A 15253-nucleotide genomic window follows, 5' to 3' on the forward strand; every position below is an offset into this window, starting at 1 on the left:
CTGGGCTCTTTCCACTGAGCCACGCTGCTTCTGTAAAAATAAGGGTAAGGATATCCAATATTCAACTCTAGGAATGTGAAAAGAATTATCGGATGGATTCAACATTGTTATTCCATATACATACTCTGTAGCTTGCAAAGAAAGTGCACTGCCCACTCAATAGCTGTAACTGGAAACATTATAAATACCATATTATATTGGTATGAACATATTAAATGACATGTTCATTTTGGTGGAGAAGGTAGAGCATCTTAAAAGATGTAATTTATTTCAACAACTGTCTTCCCCTCTAGACTGTAAGCTCCTCGTGGGCCAGGAACTTGTTATTCCTACTCCTTCTACTAGTTCAGTCAATCAATGCTATTTATTAAGCACTTACTGTGTGCAGAGCACTGTACTAAGCGCTTGAAAGAGAACAACAGAACGGAGTTGGTAGACATGCTCCCTGCCCACAAGGAGCTTAGAGTCTAGAGGGGAAGGCAGATGTTGAAATAAATTACATCTTTTAAGATGCTCTACTCTCTCCACCAGAATGAATATGTCATATTAAATGGTATTTGTAATGTTTCCAGTTACAGCTATTGAGTGGGCAGTGCACTTTCTTTGCAAGCTACAGAGTATGTACAGCTACAAAAATCCCAAGTCTTTAGGTAAAATGTGCCATTTCAAAAATTACCAAATCCTATAAGGTTTTATTATAACTGGAGGGAAGAAGTGAAAGCATTATAAAAAGCTTCCAATTTCAGTTCCTTCTATGTAAACTACTGTATATCTCTCAGGAAACAGTTTCCTTAGTTTTGTTTCAGTTTTTTTCAAAATGATGATTCAAATCAGGGCTTGATCCAAAACTTGACAATTCAAACTTTACCCTCTTCAGTGTTTTAAAGGATTTGTGATTACTCTTAAGAGCTCCTGAAACTCTAGGCACTTAATTCCTCTGAATCCTAGATAAAGCTGTTGAAGAGAAAAGCAGGTACATGAAGAAAACATAGAGAAGGACAAAGAAAATGAAATGAAAAAGGGTAAAACTATCCAGCCAGGTGGGAGGGAGGGGGGTGGTGGTGGGGGCCTCCTATGCAGCCAATGAGAACCTAAGCTCTCATTCACGCCAATTACCTACGCTTTATGCATGGAAAGGAGAAGCAGAGAATTGGAAAAATGGGCTACAGTTGGCAAATAATCTGTGATAGCAAAAAAACAATATAGTCATATGCTTGACTATAATAATAATGAATAATTGTAGTATTTGTTAAGCTCTTAGTATGTGCTGAGCACTGTACTAAGCACTGGGGTATATACAAGATCATCAGGCTGGATACAGTCCCTGTCCACATGGAGACAGAAGTAGGAGAGAGAAGGATTTAAACCCCATTTTATAAATGAGGAAACTGAAGCACAGAGAAGTTATGTGATTTGTCCAAGGTCACATAGCAGACAAATGGTGGAGCTGGGATTAGAACCCAGGTCCTCTGACTCCCAGGCCAGGCTGCTTCTCAAACTGCAAGTTACAGAATTTAAAAACAGTAAGATCTGTGAAGGTGTACTGTTTTCATAATACATCAAAATGTCATATATTGGCTTCAGGACCTTTTAGGGACCCTAATCAGGTGCTGATGGAGCTCAAGGAAACCAGCTGTTGGCACAAGTTGAAAGTAACAGGGCAAAGAACAGTAGGTGGGGCTTTAGTTCACATCTTTGATCACCCTCTGAAGAAGAGCTAAAACCCTTATGCTATGAAGAAGCCACTTCACTCTCAGTTACTCATAAGCCAGTCAGGGGGAGCCCAGATTTTGTTCCATGTTTTTATGCCAAACCCCTGCTCCACCCCCTTCTCCCTCCTCCTCCTCCCTCCATTCTGCAGAAGAGCAGAATGGAGAATTATTTGAAACTGTAGGAGAGATTCAGGGCTTCCCTGGTTATTTAGGGGTTAGGATCAGATCGGAAATTCTCTTCCTAAGGAGTGTAAAAGGGGCACTATTTAATGCCCCTCCCTGACCTCCCTGACTCCAGCCTCTTCCCACTTGAGTCCGTTCTTTGCTCCACTGCCTGGGTCAGTTTTTGACAAATCAATCAATGGTATTTATTGAGCACTTAACTGTGTGCAGAGTACTATACTAAGCACTTAAGAGAGTACAACACAACAGAGTTGGATCGGCAATGTAGAAGTTTGGATGGAGAGGAAAGGATGGATTTTAGCTATGTTGTGAAGGTGGAACGGACAGGATTTAGTGACGAGTTGAATGAGAGAGATGATTTGAAGACAATGACAGGGTTATGATCTTGTGAGACAGGGAGGATGGTTCTATACTTGTCCCCACTTCTCGAAAACCTCCCGTGGTTACCGATCCTTCTCCACATCAAACAGAAGCTCCCTATCATCGGCTTTAAGGTGCTCAATCAGTTCTCCCCCTCCTATCTAACCTCATTCCTCTCCCACTACAATCCAGTCCATACACTTTGCGCATCTAATGCCAGCCTATGCAGTGTATACCTTAATCTCATCTCTCGTCCTGTCGACCTCTTGCTCTCATGGTCCCTCTTGCCTTGAACTCTCTCCCTTTTTATATCTACCAGACTCCCCCCACACCCACCCCATTCTCCCCATTTTCAAAACCTTACTAAGTTTTTATCTCCTCCAAGAGGCCTCCCTTGACTAATCCCTCATTTCTCCACCCTACTCTTCCTCCCTTCTGCTTCACCTATGTACTTTGCTATTCACCCTACCCCACTCATCTACATATCCATATAGGATGCTGCTTCTCCTATCGGTAATTTATTTTAATATCTGTCTCTCCATTTGAGGGCAGGGATTCTGTCTACCAACTCTACTGTATTGTACTCTCCCAAGCCCTTAGTATAGTGCTCAGCACACAGTAAGTATTCAATAAATACTACTAATTTATGGACTAATCAAAGGGAGCCCTCTTTGCCACTTCTTTTATAAACAACCTGTCATGCACTGCAGACCTCTACACAGGCCTCAGGCCATTGCATGGTGTGTATTGAAGTAAGAACGCATCTACTCTAGTCCACGCTACTTTCAATTTGTGCCAATAGCTTATTTTCTTGTGGGACGGAGCAGGGGCCTCACAAACGTAAGTCTCTGAAGGAGCCATCTTTGGCACAACGAACAGGGAGACTTGAGAATGAAAGGCAAAATAGATCAATCAATCAATCGTATTTATTGAGCGCTTACTGTGTGCAGAGCACTGTACTAAGCGCTTGGGAAGTACAAGTTGGCAACATATAGAGACAGTCCCTATCCAACAGTGGGCTCACAGTCTAAAAGGGGGAGACAGAGAACAAAACCAAACATACGAACAAAAAATAAAATAGAATAGATATGTACAAGTAAAATAAACAGAGTAATAAATATGTACAATATGTACAAACATATATACATATATACAGGTGCTGTGGGGAAGGGAAGGAGGTAAGATGGGGGGGATGGAGAGGGGGACGAGGGGGAGAGGAAGGAAGGGGCTCAGTCTGGGAAGGCCTCCTGGAGGAGGTGAGCTCTCAGTCGGGCCTTGAAGGGAGGAAGAGAGCTAGCTTGGCGGATGGGCAGAGGGAGGGCATTCCAGGCCCGGGGGATGACGTGGGCCTGAGCTTTTTCATAATATATGCCTATTTTCTATCTATTTTCAAAATAGATGCCTGAGCTTTTTCACTTTTCTTCTCTTGAGTCACAGCACATCTGACATTCTTGGCTGATTCGCAGCTTTGTCCTAAGGCATTCCTAATATCTGCAGAGTGACTCTTCGACTTGTTTTTGACTCCTCTAGTCAGTGAGTCCTGGCTAAATTGAGCTCTCTAGGCTGACATAGCTGCCAAAGATATCAGTCTCCATAAGTGCTTAGTACAGTGTTCTGCACACAGTAAGCGCTCAATAAATACGATTGAATGAATGACCATATGCGAAGAGATCAATCCAATCAACTCTTGCATTTGTCCCTGACTTACCAAATTCACTCTTGAGGGTGTGATCTTCAGGAAGTACAGAATGCAAATTCCGAATATTTCCTCCACCAACAAACCAGTTCACGTTTGGATTCCAGCGGTTCATGAAGCCACACAGATGGTTTTCTTCAAAGTCACACTCTGAAAAAGAAAAAAGCGCAATGGAGATTGAACCACATCTCAAGGCACATTTTTTCAATAAGGCCCAAATGAAAGATTAATGGCAAAAAGTAACTTATTCCTTCAGCAACAGTCTCACTCACCAACCCATGTGCTGTCTCTACATTATTTTTCCTTAGGTCCTCTTAATTTTATTTGGTTTCCATTTTTTCTTCTTTCACTCATTCTCCTCCTCTAAACTGTAAGCTCCTTGTGGGCAGGGAATATGTCTACCAATTCTGTTATACTGTACTCTCTCAAATGCTTAGTACAGTGCTCTGCATTCAGTAAGTGCTCAGTAAATATGATTGATTATTTACTGAAAATCTTCTGTTTGCAGAGCATTGTACTAGGGTCTTGGGAGAGTACAATCGAAGTAAAATATATAGTCTTACCCATCAATATATTTACTCTCTAATGCGGAAGACAGACCAGTTATATGCAATTATGTGCAGTTTCCTTTCCTTCTTATTTCTTGCATCTATGTATAAGTTTGCGTGCGAAAGGAAGTGTGTATATGTACAGATAGAGGGAGGAGGGAGGGAGGGAGGGGGAAAGGGAGGGAGGGGGAGAGAGAGAGAGAGAGAGAGAATGAGAATTAGAATGAATGCTTTGGCAACTGGGGCAGAGAGTTTTGTTTTTCTTTTCCCATAGGGAAGATGATCCTGAGGCTAGATGGCTTGGCACCTGGATCTAAGCCCCATGATCTAGCCTTCACCCCTATCCTATCCAGAACAGGTTCTGGCAGATCCTGGGAAGCTGCCAGTGGTGAAGTCAGCCTGCTGTGGCAAGGGTAGGATCATGGCTTAGAGGAGAGCTACCCCAGGAGGCTATGTTACCCACACCTCAGAGCAACACAATTTCACTGGGTAGGACATGTGAGGAATAAGGACAATGGTAGGATACTCATACAGCTGCTATGCGGTAAACTGAGAGGGGGCACATGCAATCCTGGAGAGCAGAATTATTTAAAGACATGGTGAAGTGCAGTCTTAAACAGGAAAGTGAGAGAAAAATGCAGAGGCTGGGAGACACAGAAGACAGAGAGGCACAGATGACAGAGACAGAGAGACACAGATGACAGGGATAGAAACATTCTCCATCCTGCCACATACACATACATAGATACTTGGCAGCATAGCAACTTTGGCTGCCCTGTCTGGTGAAGTACACTGAGCATATTTTCTTTACTAAGTAGAAAACTCCTATCCTATAACCCTGTCATTGTCTTCAAATGAAGTCACGAAGAGGAGACAAAGCATGATGAAATTTTTATTTTGTAATATGAAACAAAATGCTAAATATATATATATGAATATATATCCATAATAATAATGATGATGATGATTTATTAAGCACTTAATATGTGCAAAGCACTGTTCTAAGCGCTGGGGAGGTTACAAGGTGATCGGTTGTCCCACGGGGGGCTCACAGTCTTAATCCCCATTTTACAGATAAGGTAACTGAGGCACAGAGAAGTTAAGTGACTTGCCCAAAGTCACACAGCTGATAATTGGCAGAGCTGGGATTTGAACCCATGATCTCTGACTCCAAAGTCTGTGCTATTTTCCACTGAGCCATGCTGCTTCTCACGCTGTTTCTCCCTATAGAGTGAGAGCAAAAACAGATATCATTACATAATGAAAAGGCAATACCTAGCTTTTGCAGCCATTCAGAGAGTACAGAAAAATTGTAGCAAGCTCCCCTTTAGTGAATAAACACTCAAATTTAACTTACTGAAATCCAGAGAACCAAGAAAAACTAAGTAAATTCCTGGACTTCATGCACAGCAATTTCCTTTCTAGGATTCCAGGTGTTTAATACCTGTGAGAAGCATTTTTAAGGTTGGAATATTAAAGTACATTAGGAAAAGATTATTTTGGGTTGAACTGAAAATGAGAAGCTTCTTACCAATGCAGTAGCCAGTTGTCATCTTAATTTCAAAGACTGCAATTCCAGCTGTGGTCTCAAGCCCCAGTACACCTTCTACTAAAATCTGTATAGCACATGAAAAAGAAATACAGTAAGAATGCCGTCCTCTTACTTGCAACATATCAGCTACTCTGCTAGAGTGATCAAATCCTGTGACAATGACATGGCTTTCAGTGACCCAATGCAAACCATTCCACTCTCACCCTCTTTATATTTCAAAATACATACATGCATGCCCACATTAGTTATCCTTTATCATTTGAAGTCATTGCTGCTGGCTAGAAAGTAAACATCACATTCAGATTAAGACAGGTGAGGTAGAGTGAACTGAGTCAGTGAAAAGGCCAAATTGTAGACATTTTTAAAAATACCGTTTTATTACTTTCAAGCACAGACCAAGATATCAAGGGGGTACTGCAGGGAGCAGCATGGCTTAGTGGAAAGACCACAGGCTTGGGAGTCAGAGGTCACGGGCTCTGATCCCGGCTCCGCCACTTATCAGCTGTGTGACTATGGGCAAGTCACTTAACTTCTCTATGCCTCAGTTCCCTCATCTGTAAAATGGGGGTTAAGACTGTGTTCCCCATGTAGGACAATCTGATTACCTTGTATCTACCCCAGCACTTAGAACGGTGCTTGGTACATAGTAAGCACTTAAATACCATCATTATTAGAGCCCCCGGTAGCTTGCCGTGATCATATAGTGGTTAATACTATGCATCGTGGCCACAGCAACCTTGGTTCGAATCCGAGACATGGCAGAGGTGGGGAATTGTTGTGAAGCAGCGTGGCTTAGTGAAAAAAGCACGATCTTGAGAGTCAGCAGGCACGGGTTCTAATCCCGGCTCCACCACTTGTCTGCTGTGTGACCTTGGGCAAGCCACTTAAGTTCTCTGTGCCTCAGTTCCCTCATCTGTAAAATGGGGATTAAAACTGTGAGCCCCACTCGGGACAACCTGATTGCCCTGTATCTACCCCAGTGCTTAGAATAGTGTTTGGCACATAGTAAGTGCTTAAATAATACCATAAAAAAGTTAAATATTTTCTTTCCCAGGTTATACACATTTACTCTTCATACCTCTCCATCACCTGGAACCAGGGTGGCCACCAAAGGCCCATTGCTGATCCCCCAACCTTCACATATTTAATTTTACATGCTTTATTTTCCTAACAAATAATTTCATTTTCAAGAGCTCATAGAGCCAAGTTACTCAAGAAAGAACAGTAACAATAGTAACAATAGCAATAGTAGCAATAAAAATAATCATTCAATGGTATCTATCGGAGATTCTGTGGCAGGTGTGCTCCTTGGAGATTTGCTTCTAGATCCATTCTCCTTGTAGATCACAGGACCAACCCCAGAGCCGGAGCCTCTCCTCAGAGGCTCCAATCCAAATGGAAAAGGCCTGGTTGGTCTGGATCTCCCAGAGATACCTCAGAGCAGACTGGAATTCCAGTGCCCCTGCTCCCGACCAAGAACCAGTCTGTCCATTCAGATAAGGGACCAGCCTGGACCCAAAGCAGAACTGGGGGGACTCCAGGACAAGGAGGTCATTCCATCCTCCATCTGCAGCCCCAGAAAATCAACAGAGTTTCTGGCAGTCCAGAACTAGCCTGATTCTGGATGTGGGAGACTGGTGTGCCTTTGCCACCTTTGTCAGCCTCTCTAGGGGTAAGTGGCAATCCCCATTTTGCCCTGGAGCTTACTGAACTGGTTAAATGCCAAGGTGTTCTAACATCCTGTGACGCTACTGAAATGGGTCAATATTAGTGTAGTTTGCCCCTCATTCTTAAATGCCTTCAGAGGCACAGCGAGGAAATCCTTCTACGAAGGTCAAATATGTTTTTTTTTAATCTGTATGTCCTAAGATTTACTCAATAATCAATGGTACTTAGTGAGTGTTTACTGGGTACAGCGCATTGCACTAAGAGCTTGGGAGAGTACCATACAACAGAGTTGATACACACATTTCTTGCCCAAAAGGATCTTACAGTCTAGATGGGGAGACAGATATTAAAGTATGGATATGCACATGGGTGAATATCAAGTGGTTAAGGGGTACAAATCTCAGTGCAGAAGTGACACTGAGTGAAGGAAGAGGGAGTAGGGGAGATGAGGGCTTAGAGATGTGATTTTAATAAGGCTTTGAGGGTGGCGAGAGTGGTGATCTGTCATATAAGAAGCAGGAGGGAGTTCCAGTCCAGAGGGAGTACGTGGGCAAGAGGTTGGTAGAGAAATAAGCAAGATCGAGGTACAGTGAGCAGGTTGGTGTTAGATGAGGGAAGTGTATGGGCTGGGGTGCAGCAGAAAATCAGCAAGACATAGTAGGAGGTGGTGAGCTGTTGAAGTGCTTTAAAGCCAATGACAAGGAGTTTCTCATTCATGTGCAGTGGCTGACTAACCACTGAAAGTCCTTGACGAGTAGGGAGACATGGACTGAATGGGTTTTTTTAGAAAAAATGATCTGGGCAGCAGAGTGAAGTAAGGACTGAGTAGGAAGAGACAAAAGGCAGAGAAGTCAGTGAAGAGGCTGATGCCGTAGTCAATGCAGTAGTCAGTTGTCAGGTAGCCACGAGCTTGGATCAGCATTTTGAAATGAGAAGAAAGGGCAGATTTTAGCAGTTATTAAGGTAGAACCAACAGGATTTAGTGACAGAATGAATAAGCGGGTTGAATGAGAGAGGTGAGTTGAAGATATTGCCAAGGTTATGGGCTTGGAAGACAGGGAGGATAGTAGTGCTGTCTGCAGTGATGGGAAAGAAGGGGAGGACAGTGCTTGGGAGGGAAAATGAAGAGTTCTGTTTTGGACCTGTTAAGTTTGAGGGGTGGGCAGAACATCCAAATCTAGATGTCCTGAAGGCAGGAGGAAATGTGAGGCTGCAGAGAAGGAGAGAGGTCGGGGCTGGAGAGGTATATTTGGGAATCATTCACACTGAGATGGTAACTGAAGCCATGGGAGTGAATGAGTTCTCCAAGGAAGTGAATGTAGAGAGAGAATAAAAGGGGACCCAGAACTGAGCCTTGAGAGACTGCCACAGTTAGAGGGTGGGAAGGATAAATCCACCTCAGGACAGGGAATAAATGAGCATGTTTAAAAGGAGTGGGCTGCATTTCACACCCAAACATTATTTCCAGCTGGTGCCAGTCTTTCCCTGGAGCCACACAAGATCCAGGCTCACAAATATACAAAGTGGGGAGGGCACTAGGGATGAGTCTGGTTTGCAAATGACCATGGGGGTGGCCACTAAGGAGGCATCTGAATTGCATCCTGACTGGGGGAGGAGAGGCGTGGTCATCTGGGACCATAATTTTAAGGTTGTTGGACTTGATAGGATGCCCAGACAACCTGGGATGCCAACAACAAGACTGTCATGCAAACTGCAAGTCTGTCGCAGTACTAAGGTTTCTTCTCAAATCACTACGTGGAAGAATTGTCCAAGATAAAAACACATTTTAAGAAAACTAGAATGTTCCCTAAAACTTGTTTGCTAAGATGTTTCTTTTGCAAAGATTTCAATACCATACCAATTACTATTTAAATGTTGTATTAAATGAGTTTTGGAGAACAAGGAAATCTGGTTTAGGGTTTGCTGAATGGGTTTTCATTTTCTATTCAATATGCTCCTTTAAGATATTTCTTTCTTGGATACAGCCAGCCCCCAGCAAACCAAATAAATGGTCATGTAACAGATGTTACAACAAAGAGCCAAGTACAGTATGAAACCCATATAACTCACCCAGTGTTTTGTTCCCTCATTGTGCCTACCTACCTGGAATTTCTTTGTGCTGTTTCTCAAATCTAGACTGGCTATAAGCCAGCTATCTGATGGTTCTTTGGCTGACCACAATAAACGATCAAAGTTTTCTCCTTCAAATCTCACATAGAGATTTAGCCAGCTAGGACCAGATGAAGTCTCTGAAGATGTGGTAATCTGATAGACCAGCCTAATACAGCTCCACTCCTCTGCCTGTAGTTCAGGGCTCAGCAGAACTGCTTTCTCTCCTTGAGTAGCAAAGGAAGTGTCCACATAAATGTAATGACCTATAAATGCATAGGAGAAAATATGAGAATCATCAAGTGTAGATGATAGACGGTATCACTGTATGTATTTACTCTTTCAGCTTCCTTGCTCACCTTCCTGCCTCCTGTCTCTCCCCACTCCAGTCCATACTTCATTCTGCTGCCCAGATCATTTTTCTTCAAAAATGTTCAGGCCATGTTTTCCCATGCCTCAAAAACATCCAGTTGCCCATCCACTGCCGCATCAAACAAAAACTCCTTATCATCAGCTTTACAGCATTCAGTCACCTTGCCTCCTCCTACCTCACCTTGCTACTCTTCAATTACAACCCAGCCCACACACTTCACTCCTCTAATGCCAACCTACTCACTGCACTTCAATTTCATCTACCTCGCTGCTGACCTCTCACCCCGTTCATGCCTCTGGCCTGGAATGCCCTTCCTTTTCATATCCAACAGACAATTACTCTCCCCACCTTCAAAGCCTTATTGAAGGCACATTTCCTTCAAGAGGCTTTCCCTAAGCTCTCATTTCCTCTTTTCCCACTCCCTTCTGCTTCACCCTGACTAGCTCCCTTTATTCACCACCACGCCCCAGCCCTACATCATGAGAGCTTAGGGAAACGGGATTAGAACCCAGGTCCTTCTGACTTCCAGGCCTGTGCTCTATCCACTAGGCCATGCTGTTTCCCTATATGAAAGTTTTGACCTTTTTACAGGAGAAGCATGCTACTTAGCCATACTCCCGCCATCTCTTTGCTAATGCCCATGTCTTTGCCTTCCTGATTCCCATGGGTTTCAGGATTCCGGGCACCCACTTTTATTCTTTTCTTCCCTGGAGCCTGTTTCTTCAAGACCCAATCACTCCTTACCCCATCTACCACACCAGTTTCAGGAAGAGATAGGGAAAGTAGGCGAGTTATTATAAAGGGGGCTAGCCTTAGGTCATACCTCCCCTTTCTGTCTGTTTCCCTTCCAGTTCCTGGCCTTTGTTTCTTCCTAGTCTTCTGTTCAAGAGTATCTTTTTGTGAGGGAACTTGAAGAGGATGGGATAACTAAAAATGATCAGTCAGCAAGGGGAATGTGTGAAAACTTGCTCATGGTGAATTGTTTTCTTTGGTCTCTGGGTAAGAGGGTACACCATTAGATATGCTGAAATGTTATTGAAATGATACTTGGTGCTTTGGTCTATCAATCAGTCCATCATGTCTACTGAGCACTTACTGTGTGTAGAGCACTGTACTAAGCACTTGGGAGAGTACAACACAATATAACAGACACATTCCCTGCACATAAGGAGCTTACAGTCTAGAGGGGGAGATGGACATTAATAGAAATAAATGAATTACAGATATGAACATAAGTGATGTAGGCCTCAGTTACCTCACCTGTAAAATGGGGATTAAGACTGTGAACCCAATGTGGGACAGGGACTTTGTCCAACCCGCTTTGATTGTACCCACCCCAGCACTTAATATAATGCCCGGTACATAGTAAACACTTAACGAATACCACAATATAGTTTTGCTGGTTGGGTTCTAAAAAAATGTGGAATTGTTCACTATTGAATTAACTGTTTTGAACTGTCTATGTTTTAACTAAATGAAGCTCCAATCTGCCATCCACTCTCAAGTGTATCCAGAGCTGCAAAAAATAATAAAATTCTCCACCAGTCTTCCAAATGACCAACTAGGCCTGAAAAGTGCATGAGAACAATATATGTTTAACTTGTTTGGAATCAGCATAGCATCATGTGATAAGGAAGGGGATGGTAATGATGGGCTTGGGTATGCAGGGCTATTTTTGCATAACCCCCCGCCCAAATTTTATGCAATTCATCCAGTTCTTGTCCTGTTTCAAAAATCCATTTATTAGGGAGGATGCAGGAGAGCAAAGTTTTGGATTTCTGATGAATGATTCCAAAGATGTTTAAGAATGGATGAAACCAGAATACGCAAAGATTTACTGAAAAATGATTTTCAGGAAGATATTGTGTTTTTTTTACTGACTTTAAGTGATGGATTAAAAGAAGCATATAATTAAGAGCCAGTGGATAGCAATTGCTGCGCTATTTTCATACTAAGTTTGTGAGAAACCCTATTGGATCACACATTCTCTAGGGCTTCAAAATATGGCAGTCATGTTTTCAGAGATGTTTAAACATACATTTAAAAGGCAGCCTAAAATTACCAATTGCTTGGGTTGAATAGCTTCCCTGCTCAAAGGATATGATCTTAAGTGGCAATTCATTTCCAAATGTCCCTGGCACTTTTATTCAGCTTATTTACATTTCCATTTGGCTCAGAAAAGACATCAGGCATTTATGTTTATTTGAACTATAGTCATCCTTGAAATTTAAAAAACCCTTCTGATCCCCCATGGGCCAAGAGAAACCAAGTGCTTCAGAGAAATTATATGCCCAGTTTGGGGCCTGGGATATGACATAATAGGATGTTAAACATTCAGCTATCCAAAGGGCCAACAGGAGACATATTAATGGCCATGGATATTCCCAACAGTAACTAGAGATTAGTATTCATCCAAGAGTTGGGGCTGCACAGAGATAGGAGAAGATAACAGCCCACGCTTACCAGTTTACAAATGTTTTTCACCAACTCAAGAAAGGTAAAAGGTACTTTCTTCTCAATTCTGTGTGAGAGGTCTTGGGGACTATGGAATGTGTTTTGAATCTGTTCAGAACTTCAAGACTATGATTCCTAAAATAAACAGCGTGGCCAAGTGGACAGAGCACAGGCCTGAGTGTCAGAAGGACCTGGGTTCTAGTCCCGGCTCTGCCACTTGTCTGCTGTGTGACCTTGGGTAAGTCACTTAACTTCTCTGTGCCTCAGTTACCTCAAGTGCAAAATGGGGTTTAAGACTGTGAGCCCTATATGGGACAGGGACAGTGTCCAACCCGATTTGCTTGTATCCACCCCAGAACTTAGGGCAGTGCCTGGCACGTAGTAAGCCCTTAACAAATACCTCAAATCGCCCAGCCAGTGGTCTCCTTAAATTGAGGAACAAGGTTGGGAGGCACTCACACTCTCATCCCTAGAAAGCCCATCTCTTCCAAGAAGCATTCCCTGACTAAGCCTTCCTCTCCTCTTCTCCCACTTTCTTCTGTGCCACTCTTACTTGTTCCTTCATTCATCCTCCCTCCCATCCCCACAGCACATATGTATATATCTGTATATCTCTGTAATTTATTTATCTATTCATTTATTTATATTCATGTTGTCTCCCCCTCTAGACTGTGAGCTCATCATGGGCAGGAATGTGTCTGTTGTTATATTGTACTCTCCCAAGAGTTTAGTACCGTGCTTTGCACACAGTAAGCTCTCAATAAATACGACTGACTAACAATGAATGAATCCCTTCACTCCCTTCAATATCCCAAATTCATCTCAGGAAGCTGTTCTTCTAGTCTCAATGTTGATCAATCAGTTGTATTTATTGAGCACTTAGTGTAGAGCACTTCACTAGGCACTTGGGAGAGTACAGTACCACAGAGTTGGTAGACACATTCCCTGCCCACAGCGAGTTTACGGTCCGGGGGGCGGGGGGCAGACATTAATATAAGTAAACAAATTACAGATATGTACATAAGTACCATGGGGCTAAGGGGGGGTACATCACTATTTGGGTGGTCTGGGACATTTCAGAGAGGACTGTCTGAATGCTTTGGGGTGATTCCTGGCTGAGATTTTGCACACTTCTTACAGGAAGCTACCGTCAGTTTGGCTGACATGACCTCTGTACTTGAAAACTTTTCTTATCTGACTGTCCAGGGAGGAAAGGGAGGTCGGTCTTCATTCTCTTGTCTCTTCTTGATTATTGTTTTCTATCATTCCAAGGCACTCCCTTTGTTAGTATTTATTTTGTGTTCTTAACACCGACCCTCTTCTTGAGGATTATCCAATCATCTTGCCCTTTTGTCCAGTTCTGAGTCCATTTGGCTTGAACGATAATCCTTTTGTGCTTCCTTGCTGCCACCAGCAATTACCCTGATTTGATAGACCTCCCCTTTACACTTCATTTATTCCTTTGCTGCTGCCTCACCCAGTCCTGCTCCTTTTCTGTATTTTTCCCCGCGACAATTTTTGCATAACCGAAACCTCATACATCAACCACCTCAACCCATAGTTCAAGTACCACAGTAAGTTGGTGGCGGAGCTAGCTGTCAACAGGCCACATTTAGGACAGACGAATTTAATGAAGAATGCTCAAACTATATTTTTGTCACCTGGTAATAGCAATAATAATAATGATGGTATTTCATTCAATCGTATTTATTGAGTGCTTACTGTGTGTACAGCACTGTACTAAGCGCTTGGGAAGTACAAGTCGGCAACATATAGAGACGGTCCCTACTCAACAACGGGCTCACAGTCTAGAAGTGGGAGACAGACAACAAAACAGAAAACATGTAGACAGGTGTCAAAATCGTCAGAACAAATAGAATTATAGCTATATGCACATCATTAACAAAATAAATAGTAAATATGTACAAGTAAAACAGAGTAATAAATCTGTACAAATATATATACAGGTGCTGAGGGGAAGGGAAGGAGATAGGGTGGGGGGATGGGGAGGAGGAGAGAAAAAAGGGGGCTCAGTCTGGGAAGGCCTCCTGGAGGAGGTGAGCTCTCAGTAGGGCTTTGAAGGGAGGAAGAGAGCTAGCTTGGTGGATGTGTAGAGGGAGGGCATTCCAGGCCAGGGGAAGGATGTGGGCTGGGGGTCGACGACAGGGCAGGCGAGAACGAGGTACGGTGAGGAGGTGTGCGGCAGAGGAGCGGAGGGTGGGCTGGGCTGCAGAAGGAGAGAAGGGAGGTGAGGTAGGAGGGGGCGAGGTGATGGACAGCCTTGAAGCCGGGAGTGAGGAGTATTTGTTAACCACTTACTATGCCTCAAACACTGTTCAAAGTGCTGGGGTAGATACAAGCTAATCAAGTTGGACATAGTCCCTGTCCTACATAGGGTTCACAGTCTTAATCCCCATTTTATAGATGAGGTAACTGAGGTCCAGAGAAGTTAGTGACTTGCCCAAGGTCATGCAGCAGACAAGTGGTGGAGCTGGGTTAGAACCCAGGTCCTCCTGATTCCCAGGCCCGTGCTCTGGTCACTAGGCCCTGCTGCTTCCCTCACAAATAGTCTCACAACTAGTGAAATTTCCTTAAGAT

The 15253-nt window shown here is 43.3% G+C and overlaps 1 protein-coding gene across 2 annotated transcripts in view; it reads right to left on the reverse strand.

Moving 5' to 3' along the window:
* The window catches only part of MAMDC2 (MAM domain containing 2), a 136972-nt gene that overhangs the window by 69276 nt on the left and 52443 nt on the right, over nt 1-15253 (reverse strand). For both annotated transcript variants that reach the window (XM_038769756.1, XM_038769757.1), the window contains exons 3-5: nt 9823-10094; nt 6031-6115; nt 3964-4101 (exon numbers count right to left, since the gene is read on the reverse strand). In XM_038769756.1, the coding sequence (XP_038625684.1) occupies nt 3964-4101; nt 6031-6115; nt 9823-10094 (495 nt within the window). The remainder of the gene's footprint in view (nt 1-3963; nt 4102-6030; nt 6116-9822; nt 10095-15253) is intronic.

The sequence above is a fragment of the Tachyglossus aculeatus genome, chromosome X4 (genome assembly GCF_015852505.1).
Source record: "Tachyglossus aculeatus isolate mTacAcu1 chromosome X4, mTacAcu1.pri, whole genome shotgun sequence".
Classification (NCBI taxonomy): Eukaryota; Metazoa; Chordata; class Mammalia; order Monotremata; family Tachyglossidae; genus Tachyglossus; species Tachyglossus aculeatus.